This window comes from Etheostoma spectabile, unplaced genomic scaffold (assembly GCF_008692095.1).
Source record: "Etheostoma spectabile isolate EspeVRDwgs_2016 unplaced genomic scaffold, UIUC_Espe_1.0 scaffold271, whole genome shotgun sequence".
Taxonomy (NCBI): domain Eukaryota; kingdom Metazoa; phylum Chordata; class Actinopteri; order Perciformes; family Percidae; genus Etheostoma; species Etheostoma spectabile.
The window spans coordinates 387,254-404,804 of NW_022605575.1; the positions used below are offsets into that span (position 1 = coordinate 387,254).

The 17,551-nt window shown below is 46.5% G+C and overlaps 1 protein-coding gene across 1 annotated transcript in view; it reads left to right on the forward strand.

The window, feature by feature from the left end:
* LOC116685814 (SH3 and multiple ankyrin repeat domains protein 2-like) overlaps positions 1-17,551 on the forward strand; it is a gene marked incomplete in the record, with an annotated part of 236,568 nt that overhangs the window by 179,316 nt on the left and 39,701 nt on the right. Inside the window, 3 exon segments of the mRNA XM_032510775.1 lie at positions 10,758-10,870; positions 11,694-11,799; positions 12,873-15,372. Coding sequence (XP_032366666.1) covers positions 10,758-10,870; positions 11,694-11,799; positions 12,873-15,372 — 2,719 coding nt within the window.

Below are 17,551 nucleotides of genomic sequence, written 5' to 3' on the forward strand. Positions count from 1 at the left end.
GATTTGGTGCTTATATATATAAATTGAATTGATTGAATCACAGAATGAGTAATCGTACGTCAATGAAACGTGGTGTTACATTTATATAATATGAAGCTTCTTTTTACACACAACTCTTAAAATGCTTTAACAGAGACAAAAGTAGAAACATCCTGTCAACACAACCAACCCACTTATAAATATATCCATAATGAGCATGCAGTGGATCACTGGATCCCCTTTGTGATGGTATCACAAAAACCCGGGGAAATACAAACATGCTGAATAGCTAGACATGTCATGAAGACAAAAAGCACATTTATCTGAATGGCTAGATAGTTCAAGTATCCATGCGCAACACACAGCAGACAATGCTCCATCAATACTCAACTAACTCGCATCCCACCATCAAATCACTATAGACTAATAAGGGGTTTTGCTCAACAATACGAGATGAGTACAAAGTTAATATCTTACCCAGATGAACATCCACTGAGTAAGATTATTAACTAAATAAAAGATGAAGGAATGATCTGGGACTGATATATGGAATTAGCACACAACATAAATAAAAAAAATTGATGATAAAAGAATTTGGAACCCCAGAACCATTAAGGACTTATTACGTACCTGTTCCAAAGCCCCCCGGTCCTGTGGGGGAGTCGAGGCTTTCCTCCCTGCTTGGCTGGCCTGTCACGATTCATGTGCTGCAGAATGGACTCAGCTCGGTGATTACTGTGTTCTTGTAGTCTGGTGTGGATGGGGGGCGCGCACTCAGGGGGCTGATCGCCCCACAGCTTGGATGTCCTTTGAGTCGGAGTCCAGGTGGTTTCAGAGGATGAGGGGGAGGGGAGGGGCCTGAGGCGGCAACCTAGGACTCCTGGGGCTCTTCAATGAGAGTGTCATGATAAGCGATTTTTCTGTTGATGACAGACTTGCCCTTGGTTTGGTGGCACAGGGGGCCGTCCACCAGGAGGCGTGCCCGTCTGCGGTGGCTCAGGCTCTCCAGAGCGCTGTCACAGGAACCCCCCTCCGAAGACAGGGTGGAGAGCTGGAAACGGTGCTGGTGGTCTCCATGTGCTGATATCCCCCTACTGCGCGTTCTACCTCCCGATGCCTGAGTCGCCCACCCCCCTGACTCCTGAGTCGGCGAGGGGGAGGATAGGGGGGGGGCATGCGTTTGCCACCCTTTGTGTTGATCAGGGACCGGCGTGGGGCGTGAGCATGGTATGGGGCAGAGGGTGTCCCCCATTCCTTCTCTTTTGATGAGCATCTCTGCAATGGCCTAGCTTGGTCATCGGGAATGTCAATGCTGTTGGCGAACTCTAGCGGCGGGGGAAGCGGCTCCCGAAACTCAAAGTCTCATCGATGTCAACTGATCCAGAGGGGAGGGGGGAGCGGAAGGGCAGCTTTACGGGTTCGTCCAGGACCGCCTAAAGAAGCGCCTCCTCCTCGTGATGAGGTGTGAGGATTGACCGACAGTGTTGTAGCGTGACAGGATACGGGTTTGTTGGGGTCTTCAGCTCTGAGGCTGTTGCGTCCTGGCCCCTCCACCTCTGGTTTTTCACCTGTTGCTTGCTTCGTTGCTGGTGTGGACTCACACAGCCCGGTTACTTGGGCGGTGATGGTCTGCCACAATCGGCGGGCGTCACTTTTCCTCTCCTCAAGTGCCTGTGTGCTGCCGTTTTTCCCGTGCCCCATCAACTCGTACTTCTGCTCCGTGGCCTGCCTCCGCAGACCGCCTCGGCCAGGCCGGCCCATGGTTGCTGAGAATCGCAGCGCGAAACTTGTCTCGATCCCGGAGCGTTTTGGTGTCAATAAAGGAGCGGTTGGTTAGGCTGTTTGTGGCTTGGCTGAATTGGGGAGGAACTGGGCTTCGTGCTGGCGTCTGCTGAACCTGAGGAGGATTTGGTGTCTGATTCTGAGGATGGTTTTTGTTGCTCCTTCATGCCCGGTCACGAGCTGCCAGGGCCTAGAGCAGTGGATAATTAGGATCACAGGGCTTGCCGTGACGGAGGAGGTAGGTGCCGTTGGCCCTGTATGGCTCCTTAGAGGAGTGGCTGGGAGACTAACCGGACTGTCCAGGTTGGACACTGGCCTGGTCTTGTGTTTAGAGGTTCCCGTACCACGGTAGGCTCAGGAGTGTTGAAATCTGTCATGTTGCCACTACCCCGCCCCCAACCGGGGGCCCAATCTGCGATGCGATGGGACCCAATATCTTCGAAGCGCGTCGTCGCTACTAACATGCCTTCGTCGATAGACTTTGAATGCCGAAGGCGAGGTGGTTGTGGTGGGGACCACCGAAGTCATCGTCCCCCATGTCTACTGACTGGAAGAATGTAAATGCTTTTTTGCCTCTAGCCTCTTTTCCCGGTCCCGTACGCTCCGGCAATAGCCGCCGCAAAGGGGTTGCTTAGAGACATGGGTCTTCGGGACGCGACCGCAAACAGTGGGCGTTAGAGGTGGATGTTCAGGGTGGTGGCTCTCAATCCAGCTGCTACCTCTGGCTGCTCTTTCCACTGCTGCTGGTGGAGGGCTCCTTAACGATGATAGTGGGATGGGAATGGAAGAGCAAGTTCGTTCTACTGGCGTAGTAGGCATGGAAACAGCGCCCGAGGGGTTGGCCGCATCGACACGTTTTCTCGGGACTGGTCCTCGACGTTGGGCTGCTTTACCAGCATGCCCCCTTCTTCGAGCTGGTTTGGCTGGCACTAAGTGTCTTATTGCCCACCCTCCTACCGTAGCTAAGGTCTCGGGCACTGCGTCCGCCTCGACTGCGGGGGGTCTCGAAGTGCTCGAGCTCTGGCGGAAATAACCACGCCTTAAACGTGCCAACGTCGTGTGGTCCGCTATGGTCTTCACGGCATTGGGTGAGTTCTGGGCGAAGCTGGGTCGGGTGGTGCCGTATCTCTTGGGCGTTGAGCAGCCGCTGAGTTGTAGCTCCGGTGGCGAAGGAGGCGAATGCTGGAGGAGGGAATGTCTTTCTGAGGTCGGGCATGGAGAGGCTGCGGGAGAACTTGAGTAGGGGAGTTGTGTAGAATCCCTGTCTTCTCGTCCTCCGATGTACCTTGAGAAATTGAGCAGAAGAAAAATGATGTGACGAGCTCGGGAGACATCCCTTTTTTTTATGTCCCATGGCCACCTCTTTACACAGCACGTCTCATTTATTGAGGTGAGCTCTTTTAACCTTATTTATCTAAGCAAGGGTCCTTGATATTTGCGGAGGCCAGATAGATCGGTGATTAATTATTAACAATTACCAAACACCACGAGTTGCTATGGACTAAATAAAGGCCCAAAATAAACATCTATATTAAGGCAGCGTGCTGAATTTATTCAAAAGCAACTGTTCATCACTACCAACTTCGTGAAATACATGCTTGGTCAGTGGCCCCGGTGTCAGAACCAAGACCGAGTGACCAAAGATCAGTTAGACTTGGGTCCGAGTCCAAACCCTAATGAGTGGTTTAACCCTGTCTTGCTGGAGAAAAATGACCAAAGGGGAAAGAATGTGGTGTCGGAAGTAGCCTAGGGGTAGTTTAGGGAGCTGTATATGTCAAGGTCCAATTAAGTCTTAAAAGACCCAAATGGCTTGCTCAAAGTCAATAGACCTTGTAGATGAGTGACACTCTTTGGTTGGACACACAGTGGCATCACAACAGGAACATGCCAAAGAGTCTTTCAGTGCAAAATTGCAACAAAAAAGGCCATTTGTTTTTTGTCATGATAATACGATGGCATTGCAAATCAAAAGCGCGTGTGAGTAACATTAGCCCGCACCGACCCTCTTAGTCTAGCAGTGAGAATTGTCAGCATAATTCTAATGACCCCAAATTCGCCTCAAAGCACACTTTGCTGACTGGATCATTCTAATTTATCTATATGCTGCAATATTGCTTGAGCACACGAGCAAGTCCTCTGAGCATTAACAGCATATTACACGACTAGCTAACAAGCACGAGGTACGGGACTGTGAAGTTCATAAACTGAGCTGCACCACTCAACACACCAGACACCACACAGACACACACACACACACAACACACACACACACACACCACACACACACACACACACACCTCACACACACACCCACACACACACACACACACACACCACACACACACATCACATATCTATGGACTTTGCTTTTTCAAAGTGCTCTTTCGGGTATCCCCAGAAAGGCCCCCGGCACAGTGGGTGGCACCAGGCTACTCCCTGGCGGTCGTGATACATGACTGAGAACAAAAAATGTGTACTGCTACCCAAAAATACACACTCTCTTGGCTCTCCCCTGGCAGGGTGTTGTTATGACCACAGTCGAACATTACATATCTACAATGAATATAACACACACCAACCAAAACAAGACCACGGCATCTTCAGAAGATGCCATGATAGTAAACTGTCTAATGAATAATCTAAGTCTAAGAAATTCATAATTTACATGTTTTCATGTATGTTCCACTCTGCATTAACCCTCATGTTGTCCTCATGTTGTCCTCATGTTGTCCTCATGTTGTCCTCATGTTGTCCCCATTTGTCCTCATGTTTTCCTATATCAGTGTTCTTTTAATTCCCCAAATAACATGATTGATTCCAACTCTCTTTGCCAGTACACATCTCACTACTTCATTAATTTGGGTCTTATTCAATTTATACCATTGGTAAAACAAATGGAAGTGTTGTTGAAAAGTATTGAGTAAAAGTTGACATATTCGTCTGTGTATATCTCAACATCCATTCCTTTAATTTCAGTCTCATAATTCCATTTCGGCTTTTCTAACGAAACATTAGGTATAAACCCATTTTTGACCATAATCCAAAAATAACTGTAAATACTGTAAAAAATGAAGATATAGTGTTAAAGGCACAAAAAAAGCATCAAAATGGCACAAACAAAAGAAAGTAGAGTAAAAAACATCATAAAAAAGCCTCAACAAAAGTGTGTTGATTTTCATTTTTGACGGGACGACAACACGGGTTATATTATTATTTTTTACGTCCACCTGGTTTTGTCACCTACGTTCATATCAGCGGCCGTCACCAAACAGCGCGGGATGGCGTGGTTTGATCGTGGCAATCTTGGTGTGACAGCGCAGGACTTTCTGGGCGTGCGTCATCTCTTCGACCTTGTCTGGAAAATAAAAAACAAGCCGTAATTCGACTTTACAACAGCAGACTGAACCAGCAAAGCCTTCTTAGTTTCTCACGGGCCAAACCAAAGCCAATCATTCACATGACCCTTTCCTCCACGGATTGGGAATGAGACTGGAACAAAAAACAGTGAAAAGATTTTTTTTTTGGGGGTGGAGACAGGAGGACTTTGATGAATGTGTCAGGTGTGTCCAGCCTGGCAAGCCGTGCAAGCTCTTTCCAACAGCCCGACTCAGCAGCATCATCCACGCTCAAGGTTGTTCCTTGTTAAATTAAAATGGACAATGAATGTGAGGTCTGTCAGTTTGCCGTTTGTCTTTCTCACTTTAGGCGACATCCACACTACTGGTTCTATACTACTGGGTTCTATACTACTGGGTTCTATACTACTGGGTTCTATACTACTGGTTCATACTACTGGGTTCTATACTACTGGGTTTTTATACTACTGGGTTTCTATACTATACGGTTTTTAATTTTTCAGGCGTCTTTTGAGAAAAGGACATTGGTTGCAGTTTTAGCTCCATACCAAAACTATCCTCGTCCACATTTAACACGTCTGACAACGCATATCACTATGAAATCACACACACACACACACACACACACACACCACACACACAACAATCACAACATACACAACACTACACCAACCACACACACACACACCACACACACACACACCACACACACACACACACACACACAAACACACACATCGTGTTGTGCTATCTTTGTGGGACCAGGCATTCCCTCCCCCTTACCCTAACCTTAACCATCAAACCTAAATGCCTAACCCTCACCCTCACCCTCTACTACCATAACCTAACTCTAACCCTCACCCTAACCTTAACCATAACCAACTCTAACCCTACTCCTAAAACCAGTCTTATTCCTCAAACAGCCCTTTAAGTTTGTGGGGACCAGCATTTTGGTCCCCACAAAGCTGTCAGGTCCCCATAAGTATACTGTTTTCACAGTTTGTGGTCCCCACAAATAGCAATACCTGGTCCACACACACACACACACACACACACACCACACAACACCAAACACACACAACACACAAACACACACACACACACACAAACACACCACAGCACACCAACACACAACCAACACAGAGACACAAGAGACACACACACACACAGACACAGAGAGACACACCCACCACACACACACACACAGACACATAAACACACGAACACGACACACAACACAAACACACAACACACTAACCAGACACCACACAGAACCAGACATACACACACCACACCCACACACACACACACACCGACACAAACAGACACATGTTCGCCCAAACCTAGATGCGATAACAGTGGCTGACTTGGAACGGCGTTTCCAAAGTCTCTGTTTACGTCTCCGGACTAAACACACAAAAAACAGGTGTTTTCAGGGTCTTGATTTCAGATTTGAGTCGCGCGTGCTCAGATGTGAATGGTTTACGGCATAACGTGAATTGTGAAATCCATGAAATAAAAAACTTTTCTCATTACAACAATAGGGAATCAGTTTCAAAAATGTTTTAACTTTCTATTGTTTGATTGCTAACGTTTGCTCGAAACGCCGTTCAACTGACAGCCTTTGTTGTGTCTGATGCTAGCTTGTAGCTAAGCTAACAGTAATTTCAAAAGCGTTTTAGCCATCTATGGTTGATTGATTGCTAACGTTAGCTCAAAACGCCGTTCAACTGACAACCTTTGTTGTGTCTGATGCTAACTTGTAGCTAAGCTAGCAGTCATTTCAAAAGCGTTTTAGCCATCTATGGTTGATTGATTGCTAACGTTAGCTCAAAACGCCGTTCAACTGACAACCTTTGTTGTGTCTGATGCTAGCTTGTAGCTAAGCTAACAGTAATTTCAAAAGCGTTTTAGCCATCTATGGTTGATTGATTGCTAACGTTAGCTCAAAACGCCGTTCAACTGACAACCTTTGTTGTGTCTGATGCTAACTTGTAGCTAAGCTAGCAGTCATTTCAAAAGCGTTTTAGCCATCTATGGTTGATTGATTGCTAACGTTAGCTTAAAACGCCGTTCAACTGACAACCTTTGTTGTGTCTGATGCTAACTTGTAGCTAAGCTAACAGTAATTTCAAAAGCGTTTTAGCCATCTATGGTTGATTGATTGCTAACGTTAGCTCAAAACGCCGTTCAACTGACAACCTTTGTTGTGTCTGATGCTAGCTTGTAGCTAAGCTAACAGTAATTTCAAAAGCGTTTTAGCCATCCATGGTTGATTGATTGCTAACGTTAGCTCAAAACGCCGTTCAACTGACAGCCTTTGTTGTGTCTGATGCTAGCTTGTAGCTAAGCTAACAGTAATTTCAAAAGCGTTTTAGCATCTATGGTTGATTGATTGCTAACGTTAGCTCAAAACGCCGTTCAACTGACAACCTTTGTTGTGTCTGATGCTAACTTGTAGCTAAGCTAACAGTCATTTCAAAAGCGTTTTAGCCATCCATGGTTGATTGATTGCTAACGTTAGCTCAAAACGCCGTTCAACTGACAGCCTTTGTTGTGTCTGATGCTAGCTTGTAGCTAAGCTAACAGTAATTTCAAAAGCGTTTTAGCCATCTATGGTTGATTGATTGCTAACGTTAGCTCAAAACGCCGTTCAACTGACAACCTTTGTTGTGTCTGATGCTAGCTTGTAGCTAAGCTAACAGTAATTTCAAAAGCGTTTTAGCCATCTATGGTTGATTGATTGCTAACGTTAGCTCGAAACGCCGTTCAACTGACAGCCTTTGTTGTGTCTGATGCTAACTTGTAGCCACAAGCGAACCAAGTTAAGGTTAAGTAGGTTAATTTTTACGGTATTAACATTACAGAAGTCTCTCGCTAGCATCTTGTATGCTACTCGTTGCAAAGTGACGGATGCGCGACTCAAATCTGCACTCTCCTCTCATTGGGCGGTGACAGGCCGCGAGGCGTAAACGCAGCAAAAGATATTTGTTTTTAAACCAGAACATATGCTGTAAATGTAGCCTTGGCTGTTGTTTTTTTTGAGCCTGCAACGTGGGAAAAGGTGTCAACGGCAAATTTGGCAGACTTGAACTTCCCTCTGGTGTGTGATGATGTCATCAGACAGAGTCCACCTAAAAGAGGATTTGCTCAGAGAAGCTACATGCTAGCCCTGGTCTGGCCTCTGACTGTGCTGTGTGCCCACCCGGGCTCTGGCTAGGATGTAGAAAGCTTCCATGCATTAGGGGGGAGGATTACTTAGAGTGACTTGGAAAACAATCCTCTTCTTCTGCGCATCTACACACAGAGGAGGGGAGTGGGAAGGGGAGAGGAGGGGAGGAAAGGGTAAAGGAAAGGAGCGTCAATGACCTTACTACGGTTACAGCTCAAACACACACACACACACACACACACACATACGACACGCACACACACATACACACACACAACAGAAGAAAATGCACATTTTCTTGCTCTCCCAATTGGATTATTGCACGGCAGATCAGACAACATGAAGCACGGTTGCCCTGGAAACCTATCTGGGCGAGTGAAACATTTCCTGAAATAAACCTCCCACTGTTCAAATACAAACACACACACACACACACACACACACATGCACACACATGCACACACACACATGCACACACACACACACAAGAAGGCACACTTAAAGAAAGACACAAACCTTTATAGTTTAGGTTAAATGAACAAACATTGACTTACAGCAACAGTGGGTGTATTTTTTCCACATATGCCTCACACACACACACACACCCACACACCACACACACACACACACACACACATATATACACAACACACCATGACACACCCCACACACCACACACACGACAAGTTCACACACACCACAAATAGTACACTTAAGAAACACAAACCTTTAAGTTTGAGGTTAAATGACAAACATTGACTTACAGCAACAGTGGGTGTATTTTTTATTTAGCTTAGCTACAAGCTAGCATCAGACACAACAAAGGCTGTCAGTTGAACGGCGTTTCGAGCAAACGTTAGCAATCAAACAATAGAAAGTTAAAACATTTTTGAAATGATTCCCATATTGTTTGTAATGAGAAAAGTTTTTTTTATTTCATGGATTTCACAATTTCACAGTTATGCCGTAAACCATTCACATCTGAGCACGCGCGACTCAAATCTGAAATTCAAGACCCTGAAAACACCGTTTTTTGGTTGTGTTGTAGTCCGGACGGACGTAAACAGAGACCTTTGGAAACGCCGTTCCACGTCAGCCACTGTTATCAGCTCGGTGGGCTAACATGTGTCTGTGTGTCTGTGTGTGTGTGTGTGTGTGTGTGTGTGTGTGTATGTCTGTGTCTGTGTCGGTGTCTGTGTGTTTGTGTGTATGTGTGTGTGTGTGTGTGTCTGTGTCTGTGTGTTTATGTGTCTGTGTGTGTGTGTGTGGGTGTGTGTGTCTCTTCTGTTTCTGTGGTGTGTGTCTCTGTGTCTCTGTGTCTGTGTTTGTGTGTGTGTGTGGTGTTCTCTGTGTGTGTGTGTGTGTTTTGTGTGTATGTGTGTGTTTGTGTGTGGTGTGTGTGTGGTGTGTGTGTGTGTGTGTGTGGACCAGGTATGTAGCTACATTGTGGGGACCAAAAACTGTGAAAAACAGTATACTTATGGGGACCTGACAGCTTTGTGGGGACAAAATGCTGGTCCCCACAACTTTAAAGGGCTGTTTGAGGAATAAGCTTGGTTTTAGGAGTAGGGTTAGAGTTAGGTTATGGTTATGGTTAGGGTGAGGGTTAGAGTTAGGTTTGGTTAGGGTGAGGGTGAGGGTGAGGGTTAGGCATTTAGGTTTGATGGTTAAGGTTAGGGTAAGGGGCGAGGGAATGCCTGGTCCCCACAAAGATAGCCAAACACGACTGTGTGTGTTGTGTGTGTTGTGTGTGTGTGTGTGGTTGGGTGTGGGGTGTGTGTGTGTGTGTGTGTGTGTTGTGTGTGTTTGTAGTATGTGTATGTTATGTGTGGTGTGTTGTGTGTGTGTGTGTGTGTGTGTGTGATTTCATGTGATATGCGTTGTCAGACGTGTTAATGTGGACGAGGATTAGTTTTGCTACTGGAGCTAAAACTGCACCAATGTCCTTTTTTTCTCAAAATGACGCCTGAAAAATAAAAACCCAGTAGTATAGAACCCAGTAGTATAAAACCCAGTAGTATAGAACCCAGTAGTATAGAACCCAGTAGTATAGAACCCAGTAGTATAGAACCCAGTAGTATAGAACCCAGTAGTGTGGATGTCGCCTAAAAGTGAGAAAGACAACGGCAAACTTGACAGACCTCACATTCATTGTCCATTTTACATTTAACAAGGGAACAACCTTGAGCGTTGGATGATGCTGCTGAGTCGGCTGTTTGGAAAGAGCTTGCACGGCTTGCCAGGCTGGACACACCTGACACATTTCATCAAAGTCCTCCTGTCTCCACCCCCCAAAAAAAAAATCTTTTTCACTGTTTTTTGTTCCAGTCTCATTCCCAATCCGTGGAGGAAAGGGTCACTGTGAATGATTGGCTTTGCGTTTGGCCCGTGAGAAACTAAAGAAGGCTTTGCTGGTTCAGTCCTGCTGTTGTCAAACGTCGAATTACGGCTTGTTTTTTATTTTCCAGACAAGGTCGAAGAGATGACGCACGCCCAGAAGTCCTCGCCTGTCGACACCAAGATTGCCACGATCAAACCACGCCCATCCAGTCGCTGTTTGGTGACGGCCGCTGATATGAACGTAGGTGACCAAAACTCAGGTGGACGTAAAAAATAATAATATTAACCCTCGTGTTGTCGTCCCGTCAAAATTGAAAATCAACACTTTTGTTGAGGCTTTTTTATTGATGTTTTTTACTCTACTTTCTTTTGTTTTTGTCCATTTTGATGCTTTTTTTTGTGCCTTTTTAACACTATTATCTTCATTTTTTACAGTTATTTACAGTTATTTTTGGAATTTATGGTCAAAAAATGGGTTTATACCTAATGTTTCAGTTAGAAAAGCCGAAATTAGGAATTATTGAGACTGAAATTAAAGGAATGGATGTTGATGGATAATCACAGACTGGAATATGTCAACTTTTACTCAATACTATTTCAACAACACTTCCATTTGTTTTACAATGCTATAAAATTGAATAAGACCCAAAATTAATGAAAGTAGAGATTTGTACTTGGCAAAGAGCGTTGGAATCAATCATGTTATTTTGGGGAATTAAAAAGAACACTGATATAGGAAAACATGAGGACAACATGAGGACAACATGAGGACAACATGAGGACAACATGAGGACAACATGAGGACAACATGAGGGTTAATGCAGAGGTGGAACATACATGAAAAAATGTTAAATTATGAATTTCTTAAGACTTAGATTATTCATTAGACAGTTTATATCATGGCATCTTCTGAAGATGCCGTGGTCTTGTTTTGGTTTTGTGTGTGTTATATTCATTTTGTAGATATGTATATGTACGACTGGTTCATAACACCACCCTGCCAGGGGAGAGCCAATGAAGAGTGTGTATTTTTGGGTATGTCAGTAACACATTTTTGTTCTCAGTCCATGTATCACGACCGCCAGGGAGTAGCAGTGGTGCCACCCACTGTGCCGGGGGCCTTTCTGGGGATACCCGAAAAGAGCACTTTGAAAAAGCAAAAGTCCATAGGTATGATGTGTGTGTGTGTGTGTGTGTGTGTGTGTGTGTGTGTGTGTGTGTGTGTGTGTGTGTGTGTGTCTGTGTGTGTGTGTGTGTCTGTGTGTGTCTGTGTGTGTGAGTGTCAGCTCAGTTATGAACTTCATGTCCAGTACCTCGTGCTTTTAGCTAGTCGTAATATTCTGTTAATGCTCAGAGGACTTGCTCCGTGTGCTCAAGCAATATTGCAGCTAATTATAGATAAATTAGAATGATCCAGTCAGCAAAGTGTGCTTTGAGGCGATAATATTGGAGGTCATTAAGCATTATGCTGAAACCTCATTCTCACTGCTGAACTAGAGGGTCGTCGTGCAGGCTAATGTTACTCACAGCGCTTTTGATTTGCAATGCCATCGTTATTATCATGACAAAAAACAAATGGCCTTTTTTTTTGTTGCAATATTTGCACTGAAAGCACTTTTGGCATGTTCCTGTTTGATGCCACTTGTGTGCCAACCAAAGAGTGTCACTCATCTACAAGGTCTATTGACTTTGAGCAAGCCATTTGGGTCTTTTAATTGACATAATTTGACATTTGACATATACAGCTCCCATAACTACCCCATGGCTACTCTCCTGACACCACATTCTTACTCCCCCTTGGCGTCATTTTTCTCAACAAGCAGGGTAAAACCACTCAATTAGGGTTTGGACTCGGACTCAAGTCTAACTGATCTTTGGTCACTCGGTCTTGGTCTGACCCCGGGGCCACTGACCAAGCATCAGTATTTCACGAGTTGGTAGTGAGAACAAGTTGCTTTTGAATAAATTCAGCACGCTGCCTTTAATATAGATGTTTATTTTGGGCCTTTATTTTAGTCCATAGCAACTCGTGGTGTTTGGTAATTGTTAATATTAATTCACCAGTCTATCTGGCCTCTCGCAAATATCAAGGACCCCTTGCTTAGATAAATAAAGGTTAAGAAAGAGCTCACCTCAATAAATGAGACGTGCTGTGTAAAGAGGTGGCCATGCTGGACATAAAAAAATAGGGATGTCTCCCCGAGCTCGTCACATCATTTTTCTTTCTGCTCAATTTCTCCAAGGTACATCGGAGGACGAGAAACAGGGATTTCTCACACCTCCCCTACTCAAGTTCTCCCGCAGCCTCTCCATGCCCGACACCTCAGAAGACATTCCTCCTCCTCCAGCCATCTCGCCTCCTTCGCCACCGGACTACAACTCAGCTGCTGCCTCAACGCCCAAGAGCTACGGCACCACCCGACCCAGCTTCGCCCAGAACTCACCCAATGCAGTGAAGACCATTAGCCGGACCACCGACGTTGGCACGTTAAGGCGTGGTTATTTCCGCCAGAGCTCCGAGCACTTCGAGACCACACGCAGTCGAGGGCGCACGCCAGTGCCCGAGAACCCTTACTCCGAGGTGGGCAATAAGACACTGTACGTGCCAGCCAAACCAGCTCGAAGGAAGGGCATGCTGGTAAAGCAGCCCAACGTCGAGGACAGTCCCGAGAAAACGTGTCGCATGCCGGCCAACCCCTCGGGCGCTGTTTCCATGCCTACTACGCCAGTAGAACGAACTTGCTCTTCCATTCCCATCCCCACTATCATCGTTAAGGAGCCCTCCACCAGCAGCAGTGGAAAGAGCAGCCAGGGTAGCAGCATGGAGATTGAGCCCACCACCCCTGAACATCCACCTCTAACGCCCACTGTTTGCGGTCTGCGTCCCGAAGACCCTATGTCTCTAAGCAACCCCTTTGCGGCGGCTATTGCCGGAGCAGTACGGGACCGGGAAAAGAGGCTAGAGGCAAAAAAGCATTTACATTCCTTCCAGTCAGTAGACATGGGGGACGATGACTTCGGTGGTCCCACACCAACACCTCGCCTTCGGCATTCAAAGTCTATCGACGAAGGCATGTTTAGTAGCGACGAGCGGCTTCGAAGGATATTGGGTCCCCCTCTCGCATCGCAGCTTGGGCCCCCTGTTGGGGGCGGTAGTGGCAACATGACAGATTTCAACACTCCTGAGCCTACAGTGGTACGGGAACCTCTAAACACAAGAACAGGCCAGTGTCCCAACCTGGACAGTCCGGTTAGTCTCCCAGCCACTCCTCCTAAGAGCCACTACAGGGCCAACGGGACCTACCTCCATCCTGTCACCGGCAAGCCCTTGGATCCTAATTCTCCACTTGCTCTGGCCCTGGCAGCTCGTGACCGGGCCATGAAGGAGCAACAAAACCATCCTCAGAATCAGACACCAAATCCTCCTCAGGTTCAGCAGACGCCCAAGCACGAAGCCCAGTCCCTCCCAATTCAGCCAAGCCACAAACCAGACCTCAACCAACCGCTCTTTATTGACACCAAACTACGCTCCGGGATCGAGACAAGTTTCGCTGCGATCTCCTCAGCAACCATGGGCCGGCCTGGCCGAGGCGGTCTGCGGAGGCAGGCCACGGAGCAGAAGTACGAGTCTGATGGGGCACGGGAAGAACGGCAGCACCAGGCACTTGAGGAGAGGAAAAGTGCGCCAGCCGATGTGGCAGACGCATCACCGCCCAAGTCAACCGGGCTGTTGATGGTCCACACCAGCAACGAAGCAAGCAACAAGGTGAACAACCAAGAGGTGGAGGGCCAGGACAGCAACAGGCCTTCAGAGCTGAAGGACCCCAACCAACCCGATCCTGTCAACGCTACAACACTGTCCGTCAATCCTCAGCCACCCTCATCACGGAGGAGGAGCATTCCTTTAGGCGAGTCCCTGGACGAACCCGTAAAGCTGCCCTTCCGCATCCCCCCTCCCCCTCTGGCATCAGTTGACATCGATGAGGACTTTGAGTTCTCGGAGCCGCTTCCCCCGCCGCTAGAGTTCGCCAACAGCATTGACATTCCCGATGACCAAGCTAGTGCCATTGCAGAGATGCTTCATCAAAAGAGAAGGAATGGGGGACACCCTCTGCCCCCATACCATGCTCACGCCCCACCGCCGGTCCCTGATCAACACAAACGGGTGGCAAACAGCATGCCCCCCCCATATCCTCCCCCTCCGCCTGACTCAGAGTCAGGGGTGGGCGACTCAGGCATCGAGGAGGTAGACAGACGCAGTAGCGGGGATCCTCAGCACATGGAGACCACCAGCACCGTTTCCAGCATCTCCACCCTGTCTTCGGAGGGGGGGTTCTGTGACAGCGCTCTGGAGAGCCTTTATGCCACCGCAGACGGGCACGCCTTCCTGGTGGATCGGCCCCCTGTGCCACCCAAACCCAAGGGCAAGTCTGTCATCAACAGAACATCGCTTTATCATGACACTCTCATTGAAGAGCCCCCGGAGTCCTATGGGTTGCCGCCTCAGGCCCCTCCCCCTCCCCCTTCATCCTCTGAACCACCTAGGACTCCGACTCAAAGGACATCCAAGCTGTGGGGCGATCAGCCCCCTGAGCTGCGCAGCCCCCCATCCACACCAGACTCCAAGAACACAGTTATCACCGAGCTGAGCTCCATTCTGCAGCACATGAATCGTGACAGGCCAGCCAAGCCAGGAGAAAGCCTCGACTCCCCCACAGGGACCAGGGGGGGCTTTGGAACAAGGTACGTAATAAGTCCTTAATGGTTCTGGGTTTCCAAATTCTTTTTATCTCAATTTTTTTATTTATTTTGTGTCTAATTCCATATATATCAGTCCCAGATCTTCCTTCATCTTTTACTTTAGTTAATAATCTATCTCAGTGGTATGTTCATTGTGTAAGATATTAACTTTGTACTCTCTCCGTATTGGTTGAGCAAACCCCTTATAGTCTATAGTGATTTGATGGTGGGATGCGAGTTGCAGTATTTGCATGGAGCATTGTCTGCTGTTGTGTTGCAGCATGGATACTTGACATATCTAGCCATTCAGATAAATTGTGCTTTATTGTCTTCATTGACATGTCTAGCTATTCAGATGTTTTTTATTTCCCCGGGTTTTGTGATACCTATCACAAAGGGGACTACCAGCTGATCCACTGCATGCTCATTATTGATTATATTTATAAGTTGGGTTTTGTGTTGACAGGATTTTCTACTTTGTCTCCTGGTTAAAGCATTTTAAAGAGTTGTGTGTAAAAAGAAGCTTCATATTTATATAAATGATAACCCCACAGGTTTCATTGACGTACGATTAACTCACATTCTGTGATTCAATTCAATTCAATTTTATATATAAAGCACCAAATCACAACAACAGTTATCTCGTTGTGCTTTTCTTAAAAGAGCAGGCCTGGACCTTACTCTGTGATTTTACCCAACAGTTCCCACCAAGTGCAAGCACTAGGACACAGAGGCAAGGAAACACTTCCTTTTAAGAGGCAGAAACCTAGACCAGAACCATGGCTCAGGGTGGGGGGGCATCTGCCTCGACCAGTTGGGGGTGAGAGAGAGAGACAGACAGAGACAGACAGAGAGAGAAAGAGAGACATGGAGAATTGTAGCAGAGGGTTTGGAGCAGGAACATGGCAGCAGCAGGGGACTCCAACCACAGATCCAGACTCCACAGATCCAGACTCCACAGATCCAGACTCCACAGATCCATAGCCAGACACACCTGCAGGAAGCGATAGGAGGAGAGAGGAGAAGGGCGAGAGAGCACAAGACTCCGGGAAAGGGAAGAAGTTGAGTTAGTAACATGCATTAATGGAATGAGGTTGCATACAGATGGAGAGAAAGAGGAAGTTAGAGGTGCTTAGTGCATCATGGGAAGTCCCCCATCAGTCTAGGGCCTATAGCGGCGTAACTAAAGGATGGTTCACGACTCTCCTGAGCCAGCCCTAACTATAAGCTTTATCAAAGAGGAAAGTCTTAAGTCTGGAACCTGGTTCCACAGGAGAGGAGCCTGATAGCTGAACGCTCTGGTCCCTGGACCCAGACTGGAACCTGGTTCCACAGGAGTGGATACCGGTGATGTGTGTCGTTTCGCAGTTTTGAAATTTAGGAAGCGAATCAGCAGTAACGTTGTGGATGGCTAGCAGAACCAAACCTCCTTGGGCAGAAATGGAAAAAGAAAACCGTCTTTTGAATGGCAAGTTCAGTTTCAAAGCCCTTCCAGATGGTTTCTTTTTGACAAGACTTGCACGTACTATCAATGTGAGTTGAGTTACCACCGTCAAGTGTCAAGCACCACTTGAGCATGAAATATTAGAAAAATATGTCATTAGCGAACGCTAGCAGCTACATCGGTCAGCCACGTTTATTATTTCTGTTCATAATATTCGGCACTTGAGATTAGTGTGTAAACATGCTTTTATTGTGATAGAAGTCTGTGAGGTCTGTTTATCATGGAGTTATGATGAGGTCAGGGGGTCTCTCGCTCTTCACGTTCATGTTACATTTATAAGTTATGATTAAAGGGTGAATCTGAGTAGTCAAACCCCCTCTATTCATAATGTAGCACACTGGTAGACTAGCGCCGTCAAAACTGGCCAAAAATGAGATGAGGTTTGAATATTCGCTCTAAAAGATACGCAGCCTGGAATATAAAACTTGAACATCTATTTTTTGCGCATCATGTCCATATGATGGACAACAACACAATGGAAGACAGAACTACCTGTTTGAGTATATTTAGTTCAACATGAACATGCATTTTAAAAGATAAACATACCAACCCATTACAAAATATGTTAATAAAGTAAGGTTTTGACGTCGGCTCTCACCAACAGAAATTCCATAAATCACATTGTCTCTAATGGTTAGACATTTTCGTTGGCGTCTTCTTCTTCTTCTTCTTCTTCTT